The sequence below is a fragment of the Microtus oregoni genome, unplaced genomic scaffold, assembly GCF_018167655.1.
Source record: "Microtus oregoni isolate MIOR12 unplaced genomic scaffold, Mior012 000045F_ref0000178, whole genome shotgun sequence".
In the NCBI taxonomy this organism is placed as follows: domain Eukaryota; kingdom Metazoa; phylum Chordata; class Mammalia; order Rodentia; family Cricetidae; genus Microtus; species Microtus oregoni.
Window position 1 is genome coordinate 3014274 of NW_024543219.1, and position 20677 is coordinate 3034950.

The 20677-nt window shown below is 42.4% G+C and overlaps 1 protein-coding gene across 1 annotated transcript in view; it reads right to left on the reverse strand.

The window, feature by feature from the left end:
• Fgf9 (fibroblast growth factor 9) overlaps nt 1-20677 on the reverse strand; it is a 37709-nt gene that overhangs the window by 11226 nt on the left and 5806 nt on the right. Inside the window, exon 2 of the mRNA XM_041634243.1 lies at nt 16385-16488. Coding sequence (XP_041490177.1) covers nt 16385-16488 — 104 coding nt within the window. The remainder of the gene's footprint in view (nt 1-16384; nt 16489-20677) is intronic.

The window sequence follows — 20677 nt, forward strand, 5'->3', positions numbered from 1 at the left end:
CCTCTGGAATTAGGGGAACAATTGGACTTGGTGGCATGCAGGTCAACGTAAAGAGCTAATTTTTCATTTTGCCTTATCAAAATAGATCAGAAATATATGAGGAAGGAGAAGAATGGGGAGACTGTTGACCAATGAGTATAAACCACAGATAGGTAGCAAGAAGGCTATGTACAGTTAAGACAGTCCGAATATACTGTAGATTTGAAAAAGCAAGCCAGGCAATGGTGGCGCACGCCTTTAATCCCAGCACTCGGGAGGCAGAGGCAGGCAGATCTCTGTGAGTTCGAGACCAGCCTGGTCTACAGAGCTAGTTCCAGGACAGGCTCCAAAACCACAGAGAAACCCTGTCTTGAAAAAAAAAAAAAAAACCAAAAAAAGAAAAAGCAAGAAGCAAGGGTCTTGATGCTTTACCACCAGAAATGATCGTGCTTGAGATACATGCTTTTTTACCTGATTTAAACATGGAACAACAACAGTACAGAAAGGACAGTGGGGGAGTTCTTAGCATGTTCAAAGTCCTGGGTTTAAACTCAATTACACACACAAAAAAAAATAATAATAAAACAGATAGCACACAATATATTTATGGTAACCCTTAAATGTGTACAATTTGTATTCTTTCATGTATTGATTAAAATATAAATGTAAGCCAAGCGCAGGGATCTACACCTACAATGACAGTCACTTGGGAAACAACTGAGGTGAAGGCACGGCTTCCGCCAAAGAGTTCTGGGTCAACCTGGACAATACAATGAGAGTCCCATCTCAAAGCGTTTAATTAAAGCTTAGTGAAGTAAAAGATTAAAAGATTCGTGTGTTTTAATTCTATCAGATACATATAAAATTAAAAATTACTATGATCTCTGCATTCTTCCCATACCTAAAAAAAGAAAGAAAAAGGTAATAAACCTTGTACTGACCAGCATTAAACTCTCCAGAGAATCAAGTAGAAAGCCCCACCCTGACCAACAAGCTATTTGCAATTGGTACCTGCTGGGAGAGGGAAAGGTGGTTTCTCCGATGAAGCGATGAAGCGAACCTAGGTATAACAACCACCCTCCAGGGCAGCAGGCCCCATGTCCATAAGTAGTTTCCCAACATAAAACAGACTCCATGATTTTTGTGTGTTTTTCTTCCTCTTTTTTTTTTTTTTTTTTTTTTTGCTATGGTTTGATGTATTTTTGTCATGTGGGGTTTTGGGTTTTGTTTGGCTTCGCTTTCTTTGTTTTTCTGGGTTGTGCTGAGAGAAGGAGAAAGAGGTAAGGAAGTCTTTAGGATCTGGAATGATTTGGGGGAGGGGAAAGAATATGATCAGAATATATTTTATGAAATTTTTTAAAAATAATTTTAAAATGTAATTTAAAAAAACAAAACAAAAAACAAAAATAAACCTTCTCCTCAGAATCAAGTTACTCCAGTATTTAGGAAGCAGTCAAGGTCCTAGTCTGACTCTGGATACATGCATACATGTATACAGAGACACTGAACGCACATATGCACACAAACACACACTCATCTTCCATGTGTCGGGCTCGCCCGCCATGTGGCAATGAATAAGCTGCCAAGGACAGATCTGCTCTGCCAAATAGGATGAGTGAGATTGTTTGGGGGCCATCCTTGGGAGCTGCTTATAAAAATGAATCTTTGTTTAGCAAATCACACAGCTCATAAACTTTCTGCACATTTTCGAGGAAGTGTTCACATGGAGACAGCCTCACTCCACACAACAGAGAGTGTGAATTTAGAAATTTTAGTTTTTGCTTTAAGGAGCGTTTAGACAAGCGAATGCACAGCGGAAGCGATCCTAATTCTTCTATAAACACGCCTGTAGAAAAAAGTTGATCAATTTTTGTTTTTTAAGATCTTTGAACACTAAGTTGAAAAACAAATCACAGGACACATTTTTCACCGGAGACTACACCTGGTATGAGGGATGACATCATTCAATGACCACCTAAAACACACAAAAGATATGTAAAGGCTACACACACATCAACGAAATGTTCTTGGTGAGAAGTGAGCCCAGGTGCCCTTGTAGGGTCAGGTTGATGGACAGGGAAGAAAAACAAAGCTAAGAGGCTGAGAGGTGAGAGAAAGAAAGAAAGATTCAAGGAGGACACTAGACAAAGACAGATGAATCCAACAACTACTTGGTTTCTGTGATAACCATCAGATATTTTGCTGGAAGGTAGACTCAAAAAATGAAAAATGAAGAGGCTTTCCAAGATAAACAAAGCAGTTTAAATTCAGCACACAGTCTGCAGAAATAAAAGGAAAAGGGCTTGAAAGATCAGCAGATTTAATGACAATGTAAGCCCAAAGATAAATTCTGAGGAACTAAAAAAATACACAGAATTTCCCCCAGCAGAGGCGTGCACCTTCCAGAAACACACTGGCATGGAGCTGACCAATGAGGCTTCAACTTATTTCTCTGTAAAAGACGGGCCTTGTGCAAAGAAACTTCTAAGGCCCAGTACTGGGGATTGAAGCCAGTGCTTCCCAGAATGCTAGGTGCAAGCTCCACCAGCCATACCTACACCCCAGCTTGGAAAGACCCCCTCTGAGTCTAAGACTCTAATGATGGAGTCTTAGGAACATCAGAATGCTTTCACGATAACACTGAAGGAACGTAATAAATAGGAAATGAAGAGAAACCGCCAAGGAACTAGAAAACAGACAAAGCAACCAAATAAAATGTGTTGCCTCTAGTGTCCATTGGAGGAGGAGGTGCTGCAGCCCAGAAGCACTGGCTGAAAGCAGTCTGGAGAATGGGGCTGCTGGTACCTCAGAGATGAGCCAAGGGCACAAAAGAAGGTAGCCGCCTTGTCACAAAGAACACACCAGATTTCTCCCAGAACAGACAGCTTGTGACTGCTGGGACTTCCCATGCATGTTCCATCTTCTTTCCACACTAGCCTCAAGGAACAAGGCTCCCAAAGGAGCTGTCCACCTGGCCCATGAACCTCCCTGTAGCATGAACTTCCCAAGAGAACTTAAACCCGTGAGAGAGTAAAAGGCTAGCAATATGTAAGTGTGGGGGGTGTGCACAAGGCATAAAAAAGAGACCACCAAAGAGATTTGAAGATGCCAAGGACCCCAGGTCATTCTGCAGGATCTCCATGGGACTCTTGGATTTTCTAGCACCTCTAACTGGAGACTGGGCACCTCTGGCTCCACCATCCCAACCACACTCACAGAGAATCCTCCTCAGACTAGAAGGGAAGGGAGCCTGTACCCGGCATTCTCTCTGCTCCTTGAATCCCTAACTCCTCATTTCCACAGTGCTCAGGTCAGTCCAGTTCCTTTGGAACCAAATCCTTCTACCCAGCCTCATTTGTGACATATAAATGGCTGTCCTTAGCCGGGCGATGGTGGCGCACGCCTTTAATCCCAGCACTTGGGAGGCAGAGGCAGAGGCAGGTGGATCTCTGTGAGTTTGAGACCAGCCTGGTCTACAGAGCTAGTTCCAGGACAGGCTCCAAAGCCACAGAGAAACCCTGTCTCGAAAAAAAACAACAAAAAAAAAATGGCTGTCCTTATCTCCGCACTTGCAGGACTGTGTCTGATTCTCATGGGACCCCTCTGTCTTCTATAGAATAACTAAGCCTACAACCAGATCTGGTTGTTGCTCCTAACACTAACTAGTCACCCTATTATTCCAAGACCCAAACACATACTCTTACAGGGACCTTTTTTGGAGGGGAGGGGAGATTTATTCCCTTAGACTTCCATATTACAGTTCATCATCAAAGACAGACAGGACAGGAACTCAATCAGGGAAGGAACCTGGAGACAGGGAGTGATGCAGAGGCCATGGAGGAAGGAGTGCTGGTCGCTGGTTTGATCCTCAAGGCTTTCTCAGCCTACTTTTCTTCTTTTAAAAAAAAAAATTTAAAAAAAAATTTACTCTTCTCTTGCACAATATATCCCAACCACAGTTTCCCCTCCCTCCACTCCTAATTTCCCCACCACAGACCTCATTTTCCCCCCAGATCCACTCCTCTATTTCCTTTCAGAAAAGAGCAGGCCTCCCCCAGACAAACATGGTATAACATGTTACAACAAGACTGGGCACAAATTCTTTTATCAATGCTGCACAAGGCAGCCCAGTGGGAGAAAAAGGGTCCTGAGAGCAGGCAAAAGAGTCAGGAACACACTCCTCCCACTGTTAGGAAGCCATGGGGGCCTTTTTTAAGTGTGCTGTGCTGAGCAATGTTGCAAGATATTTGATTACACTGTGTAAAGATACATCACTCTGACTGGTTTAACAACAAGCTGACTGTCTAGTAGCTAGGCATCATTTCAAGGCACAGAGGAAGCTAGAAAGGAGAAGGGAGAAGACGCCAGGGGACGCAGAGGAAGCAGCATAGGCAATACCGAGTAAACGTAACTGAGCCATGTAAAAGAATGTAGATTTAAAAGCATGGGTTAATTTAAGTTATAAGAGCTAGTTAGAAACAAGCCAAAGTTATCGGCTGACCTTTATTAATTGATAGTATATCTCTGTGTCAATATTTGTGAGCTGGTGCCCCCCCCCAAAAAAAAAGTTCATCTACAGAGCAAGGTGCCTATAATTCCAGCACTTGAGAGGCGGGAAGATTGTTATGAGTTTGAAGTTAACCTATCTCAAAACAAATAAGCAAGCAAATAAATAAATAAAAATTTTAAATAAATTAAACGGTACTTTAACCCAGAAAGAAAAAATTCTGGTAGTTATTCTGGTTACTCTAGGAGTCCAGTGTCTTCACCAGCACATATTTTAAAAATATGGCAAAGAAATTTACCAAGTAAATGAAATTCCTAATGAAAGAAGTGTCTTTATTTAAGTAGATAAAATAATAATAGCTACATCTGAGAATAAACTATTGGGCAAGGTAGATGACTTAGTTGATAAAAGTTCTTGTCATGTAATCAAGAGCACCTGAGTTCAGTCCCCAACATCCATGTGACAGGCAAGCATGATACATGCCTGTTACCCCAGCACTGAAAAGACAGAAAGAGAAGGATTCTTGACACTTGCTGGGTAGCCATTCAGCCAAATAGCTGAGGTCCAAGTTCAATGAGAGATCCTGTCTACAAATTAAAATGGAAATCAATAAAGACGACACCAGATGTCAAACTGTGTGTGTGTGTGTGTGTGTGCATGCGCGCATGTGTGTGTACCCATGATTAAACTAACATTCCTTAAAAATTGCTGTTTAGAACATCTTTAAACGTTGGTGTTATGGCTGATGTTTAAAGAATAATTTGACTAAGTCATGAGTCTTAACTTCAGAATTCCACTTTTGAGAAACACAAGGCATCTATCATGTCTTCCATGCAGCCAGAAGCATCAAAGGGCACAGACACAGTACTGCCACATGGTTCTTGAGGGGCATGAGGGAACAAGTGCTAGACTGGTCACATCACAGGCCTTATCTCTTCCCATGGTCAGAACAGTGCTATGGAGTCACTATCATCAGCCCTTGTCATAGGCCTCCGCTCAGGTTACAAACATTGCCTAAGAGTTAATGGGCAGTTGACAGTTGCTGGGGCAGGGGGGTCACTTTCTCCAGGGGTATAACCACTGGGAGGAGGTCATGCTTCGGTGAATAAATGTCCCATCCATGCTCATACAACTAAATCTACTAAACTTGGGAGGTCACGTAAAATATGGGCATAAGAAAGAGACGCGTTGGGGAAGAGAAAGAGTACAGTAGAGCAGAAGGGGAACAAGAGAGGATAATGGGATAAATATGATCAGATATCTTATATGCATGCGTGAAACTGTCAAAGAGTGAATGAATGGACAAATGAATGAATGAATACTAGAACATGACCCCTATTTGCAGAGCTGGTGAACAGCAACACTAAGACTCTAAGCCTTAGATTTCCTCTCCTCCGGGCTTAGTATCCATATTCTAGATGCTCATAAATGAAAGCAAAGAAAGACCAGAGTCTCCCATAAAGCACAGCAAATAGAAATCAGTTTGAAAGATATAAACAAGAAAGAAACAAGCCCACTTAGCATAACTGGGCTACAGAGTGTGAAACACTAATGTGGAAAATGAAAGGACGGCGGGAACAGGAAGGAAGGGAAGGGGAGACGAGGAGGACGATGGGAGAACGAGGAGAAACCCAGTGCTTCCTTCAGGTGGCTGTAGGTGACATGAGGAAGGCCGGTGCCACAGGGCAGCCAGGCAGGCTGCAGTCACCTGGCAATCACATGTGCCACGAGGAGAGGGGTGTCCTTGGAATGACCTTGGCCAGCTAGTCCTTTGAATACTGGATTGACTTTCCAGCACTTCCTTATAAAGGACACACAATGGGTATTTCAGTGAATAATTTTTCCAAAACTGATTAAGAGAGAATCGACTGCTGTCTGGATTTTAAGCATTTATAGAAAGTGAAAAGATGCCAGCTCTGAGATCTGAGTGTACCCTTTATAGCCAGTGCCATAACCCTGCGATCCGGGGAAACCCTCCGCAGCAAGGGCTGTTGAGAATGCAGGCTTTTTTTTTTTTCAGTTGTCACAGTGCCTCTGAGGCACACCAGGCCAACAGGCTGACTAAGGATGTTTTCTCACAACTTCAAGGTGGTTCCTCCTGGAGGCACAGCAGGGACTTGTGGCCCAGCACTTCAGAGGCCGCCCCAGGGCATGGCTCCCACTTGACTCTGGTGGAGTTAATTTTTTGTGAGGCTTGAAGGTGTTCCCTGGAGGGGCCACAGGATCACACAGAGGCAACATTCTTCAAGTAACTATGATGCTGACAGGGAGGATCATCCAAAATGCAACACAGGAGCCTCTGGCACCAGCTGAGATATGCAGAGAGCAGAATCAGGGCGCAGTTGGCAGCTGCTATTGCCAGTTCCTACAGCCAAGTCCCTCAGCCTCTGCTAGGAACGCTTGTTTCTCTCAATCTCCTCTGCCACATCGTCTCCTACAGCTAAACTTCCTCCTGCAAAACTGCAAGAGCTTTTACATCTAACTGTATCAGAATACTTAGTATACCAAATCATAATTCTTTTTGGTTTTGTTGTTTGTTAGTTAGTTTGTGGGCACACATATGCTGTAGCATGGGTGTGGAGGTCAGAGAAAAACTTATAAGAATCAGTTCTTTCCTGCCCCGCGTGCTCCAGGGATGAAATGCAGTCTGCAAGGCTTGCCAGCAAGGGCCTTTCCCAGCTGACCCATCTCGCCAGCCCATACACTCTTGGTTTACACATCTGTTTCCTAAGCAAAGCTGTAGGTTCCGCCTATCACCCACACGACAAAGTACAAACATGGCCACACTTGTGATCTGGACTTAGTGTCCGTAAGGCCTCCCAGAACACTGAACCGCTGCTCCTGGGGAAACACGGGGAGGTTCCTATGAGCCTCCTGCCACATCACTTCTGTCAGCGACCAACACATGTTATATGTGTTTCTATTTAAGACACTTACTTAATGTGCACTGTAGCCTCGTGACCACCTGACCCAGCCAACGTCACCAAAATTGAGCCTCGAGGAAACGGCTCTGAAGCAGACGTTTGCCTCACAGAACATGTCATACACAACCATTAGCGCGAGGCAGCTCCTCGGCCCTTGCTAGGGACATTCTATGAGGCAAAATCATCAACGAAAGGCACACAATAAAAAACACACAACACTAAACAGATGCCCTGAAGAGAGGCCTGTGGCAAGAAGGCAGGACTTGACCTTTGACCTCAGCTAGGAAATGGAATATGGAGGAGACTCACTGCTTTTTCTCCTGCTCTGCACACGCCTGCAAACAGGCATGAAAGTAAGACAAATGTAGATTTGGGGTTATGAGCAAAATTCAGTAATTATACCAGTTCCACTGAAGTAGCAGGCATGTGTCAGCAGGGATAGGCCGTCAATAATGTTCACTGAGTGCTGAAAGAGATCCAGAAGGAAGGTGAGAAAGTGCAACCAATGTGTGCAGCCGAGCTTTGCACACTGGTGAATGTGTGTAAGTAAAGAGAAGTGTGAGAATGGAAGAGAGAGTAGAAGAGGGAGGGAGGGAGGGAGGGAGGGAGGGGGGAGGGAGGGAGGGAGGGAGGGAGGGAATAGGAAAAGATACACACAGACTGTGGATGCAATGTACACTTTCACTTACACACTTAGTCAACACGATCCAGAAAACACTCTTGCAGTCAAATACTGTGTCAACTCTTTTAGTTCCAAATAACTACTTAGAAATCAAATGCCAGGAAGAAAGGGAGGGAGTGCAGGAAGGTAGAGAAAAGGAAGGGGTAAGAAAGAAAAGAAAAATGTTCAGGAATACACACCTAAGTTCTGTCCTGACCTCCTACAGGCATTTTTCTTGTCATTACTCCTTAAACAATAACAGTGCAGCAACTATTTTCATAGTTCGTACCCTGTGGCATTTGTCATAAGCCATCTAGAGATGGCTTAAAATTACAATGTCTGTGGGTCCTGTCCAAACACCAGGTCATTTTAACTAAAGGACCTGAACATCCAAGGATTCTGGCATCCACAGAAGGTCCTAGAACCAACCCCCCATGAAAAGGATGGAGGACTGTATTCGCATCCAAAATGACCTCCAGTACTATATGGTACTGCTCCCAGGCCAGGACAAACAGGGAAAGGAAAAGATCGACTCGGTCCACCACGGTGGGTTTACATGAAGAGAACATGAGAGAACATCACTGGGTCTCACAATAATTCAAATGAGAAGAGGCTGGGAGGAAAATTAAGACATAGCCCATATCCATCACCTCAAGTGAAATAGCAAGACTGAACCAGGGCTTGACAAGGACTTAGCCACAGTGAGAAGACATCACTGAAGTAACATCAGCCATCATATGAGACAAACCACACCAGTTTGGGTCCTACTGTTATCACGGGTCTATTTTAACATAAAGACATCTTGGATTTCAGTTGTCAAAGAGGTGTAAGCATAAGGGATTCATACCTAGTTTCATGGCTATAAGTACACATAGTAAAAATAAAATCAGTATGAGTTTCTTAGGATCTGAGATATAGTCATCCCTCAGTACCCAAGTTCACATCTGTAGCCAAGTAATCACAGATCAATTTTGTTGTTGTTGTTGTTGTTGTTTTATTTTTGTTTTCCAAGACAGGGTTTCTCTATAGCTTTGGAGCCTGTCCTGTATCTAGCTCTTGTAGACCAGGCTGGGCTCAAACTCACAGAGATCTGCCTGCCTCTGCCTACAGAACCCTGGGATTAAAGGCATGCACCACCACTGCCAGGCTCAAGATCAATTTTTTTAAACCTGTATCTGTACCAAATATATACAAACATTTTTTTCTTGTCATTGTTCACTAAACACAATTCAAACATTTTTCCAAAGAATGCTGGACTGTGTTAGATATTCTGAACAACTGCACTTCTGTAAACTGTATCAAGTGCAATAATCTGAAAGTGAGTGACGTCTACAGAGCATTGCACAGGTTCAATGCAGGTTATGCTAGTTTATATAAGGAGACTGAGCATATACAGATACCATTATCTGGAAACAAAGCCTCCACATGAAACAATGTATTTCATGGGGTTTTGTGGTTTGTTGCTGTTGTTACTTTGTAAAGAGCTGGATCTGTTCCTCAGTTCTGGGACAGATGTGACCACAGGGTTCCCTACACTGATCCTATAATACGGAAACATCACGCAACAAATTATCTGGCCCATATGTCTCTATTCAGAATCAACAAGCCCCCAGCTGGAATGTATTCAATTAAAAAAACATGTATGTTCACTGAAATCTATCGTACCTTGGTTACAGGTTATACAAATTCTAAAAGCCCAGGGTCCAACTGTATCCCTGTAAATATAACCAAAGACACTAGCAAACACCTGTCTCAACAAACTCCTGTGTCAGGATGCTGTAGGAATAGCCTCAAGGTGCTGGCCTGAATCCTCAGTGCACCTACAAATTCTGGCCCTAAGAGCAAGTGCGGTAGATTCTTAATTTAAGTTTGGTACTTAAAAGAGGTGGCTGCCCTGGAGACCCTGGATATTATAAGTGCAATCGCTGCCTGATGCTCCAGCACACTAGGCTCCATGTGTGAGGCTGGAGCAGGCTAAGAAATTGGGTCAGTGAACATTCACTACATGCCAACTGCACACACTGTGCGTGGCTGAGCCTCTGGGAAACAGAATGCTGGAGAGTCTCTGACTCCAGAATCTTCATCTAGTAAAAAACCAATAAGAATGAAACGTGAGGCCAGATATAAGCCAGGAACGCCAGCATTTCCCAGTCTGGTGCTGTCCCCCGGCTCACAGCTGCACGTCCACACTGTAGCTTCCTACATCAGCAGTTTAGGGAGTGCTACCTTTTTCCCCATGAGAGCCCCAGACACTTCCAGGCGTCTTGGAGCAGACCCATTTGTTTTTCATAGTATTCTATACGAATAAACCCTTGTTACAGTCCGTTATTTCTGAGACTTAAAGCCCCTTCATAATAACCAGATACTTTAGATCAAAGCCCTGAAATACTACCTGAGCCACAGCTTTAGTCTCTTTGAGATAAATAAAAATGACAAGGGAAAACTCATACTCCTGGTTGTCTAGTTATATAGGGGCGCATGTATGCGCATGCATGTAATCTAATGGTCTCTCTAAATTTCAATCAGACAGGATTTTCTGATCTCAGGTGTTCTATGCCCTAACCTGTCATCCCACCCTTTGTTGAGACTTCTAGCCATCCCTAAGAATCCACTTTAAATGCTACAATACACATCTCCAAAGTCATTCTTTAAACGCCCCTCTGTGGCTCCAAGACATCTGAGCATTCTTCAATCACAGCAAATCTCACATTGCACCAAACTATTTACAAAGATGTTTCTCCTGCCAGATTCCGAGAGTCATTTCATGGTTGTGCACTTCATCACAGGACTAGACACCGAGTTGATATGAATGTCTATGAAAGACATGAGTGAAAGGGACACACATAAATAGAGACTAAGTACAATATCCAAGTCACATCCAGAGTGAGAATTATTTAAATTCCCCTTTTAACTGAATTGTGACACATTAGCAATACAGTACTTTAGATTTTTTTTTCTGGTTTCTAAATTCTCATAATAGTATCCTTTCTATTTTTCTAAGAAGTCTCACCCATTTACCTCTGTATCCTTTATTCTAGTCCTGGGGTGAACCTAAAACCAGAGGGGTGGGGGAGAGAGAAAGAGAGGAAAAGGGCACTTAACCCCTAAATACAAAAAGACATCACTACATGTCACGGTAATTCGTTTAACAAAAGTGACTCCTGTTTCCCAAACTTATTCACCTTCCTTTGTGATGATGACCCATCTTTTCAAAGCTTTTCTAACAACATCATCACCTGTTTCTTTTCTTTCCTTCCTTCAATCTCCTGGCAATCTGAATAGGTATTTTGGTCATTTCTCATTTCCATGACCACAGGGGTCAGAATAACCACAAAACCTAGTGGAAACCACGGGAGGGTCCAAAGGGAGCACTCCCTCTCCCTCACTCTCAAGATCTCCCATATGAGGTACAGACCAAAGGGAAAACCCTGCTGCCCAGGGAGGTTGCCTCCCAGCTCTGCCCAGTGGAGGAGAAACGATCTTGCTGCATAAACATTTTTGTGGGGAAAGAAAGCATCAGAGGCAAGACAGAGAAGGCCTAGGGAGTACAAACTCCAGGATTCTGGAGGTCCATCTAGAGAGCAAGCCTCAACCCAAGCGTCAAGCTCATGCTCTTCCTCTTAGAGACGAGGCAAACAGGAGCAGAAGCAGAACAGGAGCCTGGCCATGCCTTCACCTCTAGCTTTGCTCCAACCACAGCTGCATCCCTTTGGGCTATATGCACCAGGACGACACAGGCACAGTCCAATGAGGCATAAGAATGAGAGCAAGGTTCCTCCTACAGCTAGAATTTGGAGGACATACTGACACCACAAAGGTGGAATTACAAGATCTATACCTGTATAGCTTGTAGGAGAGACAGAAACCAATCACGAAGCTACTCGTTTCCCTCTGAGGAGCTGACTGAGTACCTCCAACCTCAAGGGCCACTGCTATGCAATGTGTAACACTAGGAAGTAAAATATGTTTAGGCCCTTTGGATCCTCTAAAGGAAACACGCTGGACCATCCTAAAAGTTGTACTGTTGTTTGTGTAATGATGGAATCATAAACTAGTATTTATGAGACTCCAAGAAAAAAAACAGACACCCAACTGGAATAAGCAGAACTACAATGGGAGCATGAGGAAGGTTTTACATAAGAGGGAATATTTCCACTGGTCCTTAAAGAATGCTACGTCATCAAGAGGAGAAGGTGAGCAAAGGGATCCCAGAAAATAATTAACTTTCCCACATGCATAAGTGACACTTGATGACACATCTGGGGAACAATGAAGAGATTCAAATGACATGTAGAAATTGATACCAAAGATGGCACTGGACAGCAAAGTTTTCAGTGAAAAGCACATGAAGCAAAGGGCAGCAGGCTTCTAGGTAAGCCCTGGAGAGATCCCAGGGAAGGGATCCTAAGATCAAGGTGTGAAGGTAATTCCACCATCACTGTGGAGAAGGGGCTAATGCTGGGAGGTGCTGAGGCAGGGGAACATCGGAAAGCATTCAGTCCTAAGGGTAGTCTCCAAACCTGAAGGTACCTGATCCAGGAGATGGTATGTGCCCCTTGCTTTTCCCTCCCTGGGATTCATAATTGAAGCTGTCAGCTGACTGTGGCCACAGGGAAGGTGGGTGGAAGTCTACTGTTTAGTTTGTTTAGATTTTGGTTGGGGTTCTTGTTGTTTACAGGGAGGGTCTCACTGTGTAGCCCTGTCTAACCTGGAACTGTAAACCTCAAACTTACAGCCTGAGTACTGGGATTAAAGGTGTATGCCATCATACCCATCTAGTACTTAGGATTTGTTTTGGTTGGTTTTGGGTTTTGGTTTAATGTTTTGGTGGACAATTTGTTTTTAATAAAAGAAAGTGTTTAATTGGGCTTGCAGCTCCAGAAGGTTGGAGTCCATGATGGTGGACCGAAGGTATCTTTCTTTGGGAGGAACATCTGAGAATTTACAACTCAATAACATGACCTGTCTATGTAGACCAGGTAGGTGGGCCTCCAATTTGCAACAACCCTCTTGCCTCGCCCTTCTGAGGGCTGGGATTATCGCTATATGCTACCACACCCGACAAACCTACTTCTAACCACTTACTGTATGTTTGCAAGAAGCCCTAGAGGAGGCAGCTGGGATTGACAAAGCTTTCACAGTCTGGGCTCAATTTCCTGCAATATTGTCCTATTCAGAGTACTTCCCACCCTGTTCCAGGCTCTATACTAGCACTAGGGTGCATGCAGGCAAGGAGACAACCACAGTGAGAGAAAATGACTCCAGAAGTCACTGAAAACATCCAGATGAAAACTCAAGCCAGAGCAAAATCCTGCAGGCAACATTGTTGAACCTGGAGTTGGATGTGCTCCTCCTTGTCAGCAATAAACCTCAGGAGCGTCAACCATACTGGCCATGTCATCTGACAGTCTAGTCATTGGTCAGCTGGGGAGGACATTCCAGAAGGGCATACAAGGCAATCCTTGGAGCAAGGATCAAATGGTACAGCCTAGACATGAACTAATTCATTCATTACATTCTGCAGAAATACTTACTTAGATGCATATTTTATCTTAGGGTATATATAAACTATAACATATATATATATATATATATATATATATATATATATATATATAAAACCTAAAATAATTTAAAATTCATATCTTGAGATGAATACTCGTTGAAGGAAAAGCTACCTTTTTAGGTAGGAATGTGTGCTCAGAGAAGTTTGGAGACCATTGCAATAACACGGTACCCACCAGGGATTGTGTTTCATGCCTATAATCTCAGTGCTCAGGAAGACACTGCAGGACTCCATGTGTTCAAAGTTATCCTGGACTATATAAGGAGACCCTGTCTCCAAATAAGCAAATAACAATAAAGAAAGACATAAACCTATAGTTCCTTCAACCCATTTAAGGGCAGAATTTCCCTTCTATATACAACAAAAATGCACTGTATTGTATTCAACTGGGATTGACTTAATTAATTCTAGTGGCGTGTCGAAAATGAAAACAGTAAGAGCATGTCAAATGGAGAATGTCATTTTGCAACTTTTATTTTAAAACTTTTTATATCTAGGTATTACATATATATCTTTGCACTTAAAAGTACTAACAAAACTCATTTAGAAAATAAGTAATTTTACCTATACCAAGAGCTGAATTTCAAAAGCTAAATTAAATTCTATATCTAACAAATACTTTTAAATAATTTATTTTCTTTTTTGCGAAGCACTTCTAAAAAGTACTTAAATATCTAAAGCAATTAACCTGTAGTGAAAAATTCTTCCAAAATAGAAAAATCACATCCTATGATATTAAAAAATGGGTTATCAGCAGCCAAGAAATAGAACCAGCCTCATCCACACATGCATGGACAGAGCAAATGAGGCATGTGTTCACAGTGGAGTTATTTAGCTATAAAGAAGCATTGATGTGTCCTTTGCAGCAAAAAAGATAGATCTGAAAATCATGATAAACTAAATAAGGCAAACTTAGACAAAGAACATATTTTCTCATATGCAGAACATAGAGTCATGTGTGTGTGTGCGTATATGTGTGTACATGTGTTTTGTGAGTATATATGTGCATGTGTGTATATATATTGTTTACATGCATGCATGTGTGTGTGCTGTGTGCATGCTTGCATGTGTGCGTGTTTGTATATATATATGTGTACATGTGCATGTGTTGTGTGCATGTATGTATGTATATGTGCATGAATGCATGGACAATAAGTATATGTGTGTGTGCTCACATGTGTGTATATGATATGTCATTAAGCTGAAGAGATCTAAAGGGAATGAGACAAAAAGAGATAATGCAGAGGAAAAAAGACAAGTAGCGCATGTTTTCTCTTGCATACAGAATCTGGATTTAACAGTATTTATCATACACACACGTGTATGGCAGGAGAACTATGTAAGGGAAGAGAGGGAATGAAAAGGAAGGGAAAAAAGGATGGGTAATGAAGGGGACATAAAGTTTAACACACATAAAAATATAATAAGGAAACGTTCTTTTGTACACTAAAAATTAATTCTAAAAACTTTTAAATGCGCAATATATTCTAATCATACAGGATATAATAATCTTGTCATTTGTAATACTGGGGTAAAACTTTGCACTACATGTGGGTATACATATTTTAAAAACAGGGTATGGGGTTAGAGAAATGACTGGGCAGTTAAGAGCACTTGCTGGTTCACAACTATCTGTAACTCCAGTTCCAGAGGCTCTGATGCCCTTTTCAAATCTCTGAAGTCACTGCATACACATGGTGTACATACATACATGCAGACAAAACATTTATACAAAAAGTAAAAAAAAATATAAAAGACAAAACTAGGATATGGACAATAAAGAAGTTTATCTAGGGAAAGGTTGTCTTTCGATGCAGCTGAGAATCTCAGAACCTTTCCTCTTCTGGGTTTCCTTTAAATCTCAACTTTTTGTAAGCATCAATCCAAGTTTTCATAGCTCAAGTAACTTGGATTAAATGATCACTTGACCACCACCAACTACAATGAAAAACTCAAGGTTATTTTGTTCAAAACGTTACTGTTGAACTTAGTCCCACACGGGAACTATAGCCTATCCACCATATTCCTATGTTCAGGAAAAGCTAAACCCTGACTGTGTTCCATGCACTGCGATGGGCTCCTATGCTGGAACTGAAGAGATGCAAGAGGGTAAAACCAACCAGCTTCCTGTGGAGCAGAACCAGGGACAGTTATACCCCAGGACCAGGCCCAGTTCCCATCGACCGGCAGATTCCAGCAAATGCTCCATCACCATCAGGACCTTCCAAGTTAGTAAGGATGGAAAGCGAGACTAGAGAGAAAGGAATTCATAACACTTGCAAATAACCACAAGGCTGCTGGATCCTATGCGCACACAAGACTGTCCGACAATAATTTCCACCTCCATCTCTCCTGCATAATGAAAATCTTATGTTATTCAGAGACAGGGTTTAGACTCTCGCTGCGTGGCCTATTTCTAGCTTTAATTACAATGCCTGGCAAAGCTTGGGGACCATTTCGATTCATTTCAAAAATAGCTCCCCATTCAATACAAGACGATGGATTTTTCACACTTGTGAATCTTTATTTACTTGATAATGAAGATGGCTTGGCATATAAATAAAGCATTTTCTTGGCAACTTTGGTCTGGTGAAGATGCGGAATTGCAATGAAAGAGCACGCCTCAGAGATTTAAAAACTCCCATTTGACATGCAGACTCAGTTTCTCTTCTTAGTCAACCTAGCAAACATACAGCTCAATTCGAAGGTGGGACATGGGGACTAACAAAGTGTGGGCCGCCACTTACTGATCCATACAGCTCTCCCTTCTCATTCATGCCGAGGTAGAGTCCACTGTCCACGCCACGAATGCTGACCAGGCCAACTGCTATACTGATGAATTCCAGAATGCCTGTGAGATCAAGAGCAGACAGAGAGTTAGAGCCCAGAGTATGTCCCCAGAGCCACAGCTTTCCCAGGGGCTCCAGAGAGGAAACTGGGCCCAGCTTCTGACTTGAAGCAGTTAAGACTTGTATGATGTTCCAACTAAATGCTATCTTATCATCTTCAGACACTAAATTATCATAATGGAACATGACTTACATAATAACTAATACAGCTTAAGAATTTTAGAACTCATAACTATATAAACATTGCAAATGATAAGTCTAATGAAACCGATATAATGAGCTAAGAGTGTACTTGGAGAGAGAAATGACATATGTAAAATTAAGTATTTATGTATGGTTATCTTGCATTTGTACTTACCATCCTCTGGGATTGGGAGAAAGAGACACAGGCAACATGAATATTGCATATATAAGTGTGTGTGTGTTAGTATATAAATGCATATGTATATGTGCACAAATAATTTTTTAAAATTCTATTGTCTTATGTCTCTAAAGATAATGTGTGGAATGTTAATTAAAGCTTCCATTGGCGTTGCAGAGAATGATCTAGCTCTCAATTGTATAACCTTATTGAGCTCCATTTGAAAAACTAAGGTACCATACACACACACACCCCTAAAATATTTGGGCTTCAACAGAGTATAGATTCTTTTTCTGTTATTATCTAAACCTCAAAGAAATAGTTAAACAATTAAAATAGCCTAATATTCTGGAAGGGAAAATGTTGGTTAAAAAAAATGCTCCTGATTAAAATAGGCACAGAATACTCTGTCCTAGAAGTAAATCAATATAATGATCTTGTTCATTTCCTTCTTTTGCCTTGCTTACCTCACTAAAAACAACAGCACCTAAGCTGGGCACCAGTCCAGAATTTTATGACCACACATCAGCAGCGTCGGTCTCCCTGAGTCTACTGTTGCTTTAAGACGCTCATCCCGCAGGATACACAGATGCTGCTAATCATCTCTGTGCTTGGCCACGCTCCCACTTCGGTTATAAATTAAAGTAGTACACTTCTTGTAGGTCTTATATCAGCGCATACCAAATAATGAGCTCTTATTCTAACATATCTTTAATTATTGACAAAGTATACTTACATCTAAAAATGTAAAAGGAGGGGGGGATGTCTATGGAAACAGGAATTTGTGTGTGCGTATGTGTGATATGTGTGTGTGCACGCACTAAAGTGAGTCTCCATATATATAGGAAAGAAAGAAACGAGAGAGAGAGTGTGTGCGCGCGCTAAAGTCAGTCTCCTGTGACTGATGTAAAAGCACTTATATGGATTTTTAAACAATTAATTTTCCATCTCTTATGGACTGGACCAGGCTGCCATCAAGTGCAGACTCTGAATCCATAAATCTAATAAAGTAAAGGATTAAGTCCATAGGAAACTCAGTTGCAAGGGATCACCACCTTCATAGACACAGTTTCATTCATTCCTGCACACTCATGAAATGTTACACAGACCCTTGTGTTTATGGCTTACAGATTATATGCCCACATACAAAAACTTATTCTAAAGTGAGATCGTGAATGATAAAGAGGAAAATTACAGATTACATCTGAACTACTAACCTGTAACTTCCCCAGACAATCCACCTGACACAGCCAATGTGACTAGACTTCCCTCCTTCACAGAACAAATGAGAAGATCAAAGAGGCAATTTCTCCTCAGGGTTCACTGCATAGGAGATACACTTCCTTTTTGATGCAGTCATTTTATTTCATGGTACCATTCCTAAAACCTTTATGACCCAAAACAATCAGACCTGGACCACTTTATCGCTATTAGGGGCCACCTATACAAGACTCTCCTCTTGGTACCAAGAAAGTACGCCCTAATGAAGGTCATGGAAATCCCAAAACCAGCATAAGAACTTACTTTGTTGTCTCCTGTCGCTATAAAATGAAAAACAGGAAACATCTCATTCACCTTGAAGTCTGTGCAATTTAATTTACCAGGTCAATGAGGACAGGGTTAACCATAAAACTAAAATCCATTCATGTCCTCTGAGAGGCCACGTGATGCTCCATTTCCTCGACACACGAGGCCGCTCTGAGAATGAATAACCCACCAACAGCTCCACCTGACCCGACAGAGAATACTATTTCACAACACTACCAAAGAATGGCAGAAATAACAGCAATGGCCACAAGGATCATGCTTAAGCAGGAGAGGCCTTCTCTCCTCCACTCTGTAGGACAATCCTAGGCACTGCAATGCCTTCAGCCCCAGTGTTGAATAGGGCAGCTGAAATTTCAATCATCCAAGCCAATCAGAATGTAAGGCCTGCTTCCTTGAATATCCCCACACACTGCACAGTAGGCTCTAACTTTTTGGGTTTTCTATCTGCAATTTCTTGCCATTTCGTACACTTAACTTCTGAGACTTTGTTATATAATATGAGAAGAAGAGTATTAATATATTTATCTTGCTTTTTCTAATTATTAGGAAAATGTCCAAAATCCATATGTACTCACTTATTCCATCGATGAGCTATTATGGAGCAACTATTAACCAGGGACCATACCACTTATTAAATATAAAAATATGACAGAAATATACAGCCTAGGCCCAGCCTCCTGCTCAGTAGTAGCCCTCTGTTACCTGTGGAGAGACATTCCTTCCATGCCTGAAGCCACAGCACCCCAAACCCTATTCATACTGTCTTTTAATGTACATATACACTCATGACAAATTTAATTTGCAAATTTGGCCCCCTGTGAGGTTAATAACTAATAATGAACTAGAACTAGTATAGGATAGTTTGAATACAAAGTGTTTGAAACTTTTTAATTATTTCTGGAATATTCCATTTAACATTTTCAGACATGGTAAAAAGTGAAGCTAACAGGGGAAGGGGCTACTAGAATAGGAGGGACAAACAAACAGAACTATGACACACTGTGGCACACACAGCGGGTGGCAGATGTGTAGAACAGATGCATCTGAAGACCAGTGGTTTTTCAGCTACAGAAAAGCAAGGCGGGGGGGGGGGGGAACACTTAAAAAAAAAGTCTGAAATGAGTCTGGGGAGCTCTCCCAGGAAGAAGCAAGACACAGTGACCCCAGGTGGGAATATTTTATCACTTCAAACCATCATCCATATCCCTGAAGTTCCTTCAGAGTAGGGACCAAAAAAAAAAAAATTCCAGATTTTTATGAGGTCTCCCCCATGACCCAAGGGCAAGCAAAACATCCAGATGTGTGAGTCACAGCCCTTCTCCCACACCCAGAAAACGCCAGCGTGGTCAGGTCAGGGAGACCCAGCAACACAGTGGCCAGATACCACCCCATGCAGACCAGGAGGCTCTTTATCTTTCCTGGTACCACCTTGTTCACGGTGAACTCTACAACCTCCACCAGAGCAACCAAGCCCTCAGTGGCCAGAGCTGGTTCCTCCAACTGTCTTCCTGGAGGACCGAAAATTCCTGACACTGGTCTGTTTACCTGTGCAGAGCTGAGTGAGCAACCTGGACAGCACTGAAGACAGTGACAACCCAGAAGGACACTGTCCCACAGATGGAATGTCTCATGACCAAGGTAGAGGAAAGGGAGAGAATAGAATCAAGGCAAGAAGCAAAGAGGATAATGGTTGGCCTAACACTGGCATTGCGACCTATCTCTCCTAGGACAGACAACCTCGATGACATCGGCTCAGAAAGGCCACGGTGGGGAGTGGTAACCAGCCGGCAGGTAGACTAGGGACATTTGTCTCTCTTCCACCACAGACAACCCTTCCTGTAAGGACCCACTGAGGGCCAAGGATCGCCTGTCTCCTTCTTCCCAGTCTCACTGACTACTAGTGATTGGAGTGTCTAGTTCTGTTCAGTTGTTTCACTAAATCCCAGTTAGTCCACCCTCCCAGAGTCCACTGTTCTGTGCCTCGCCTCTAAAGCCAGCCGCAGGAAATGAGAGAGTTGGCAGACAGAAGCTGCTGTACCTCCAGCTGTGCCCTCTTCAGACAAACAGCAAAAGTGGGAGAAGCCAGTGTTTGTCAGCTTTGTCGAAAGCCATAACAAGATGATAAAGTCCTTTCGGCACACAATTTGGCTGCAGGACATAGAGACACCAATCTCAAACTAACCAGGAAACTTCCTCTCTGCTGGATAATTTTCACAGTGCCAGAAGGTGCTATGCAGACCGTTGGAGAAGAGCTATAATTGGTATCCCTCTGCATGCTGCAA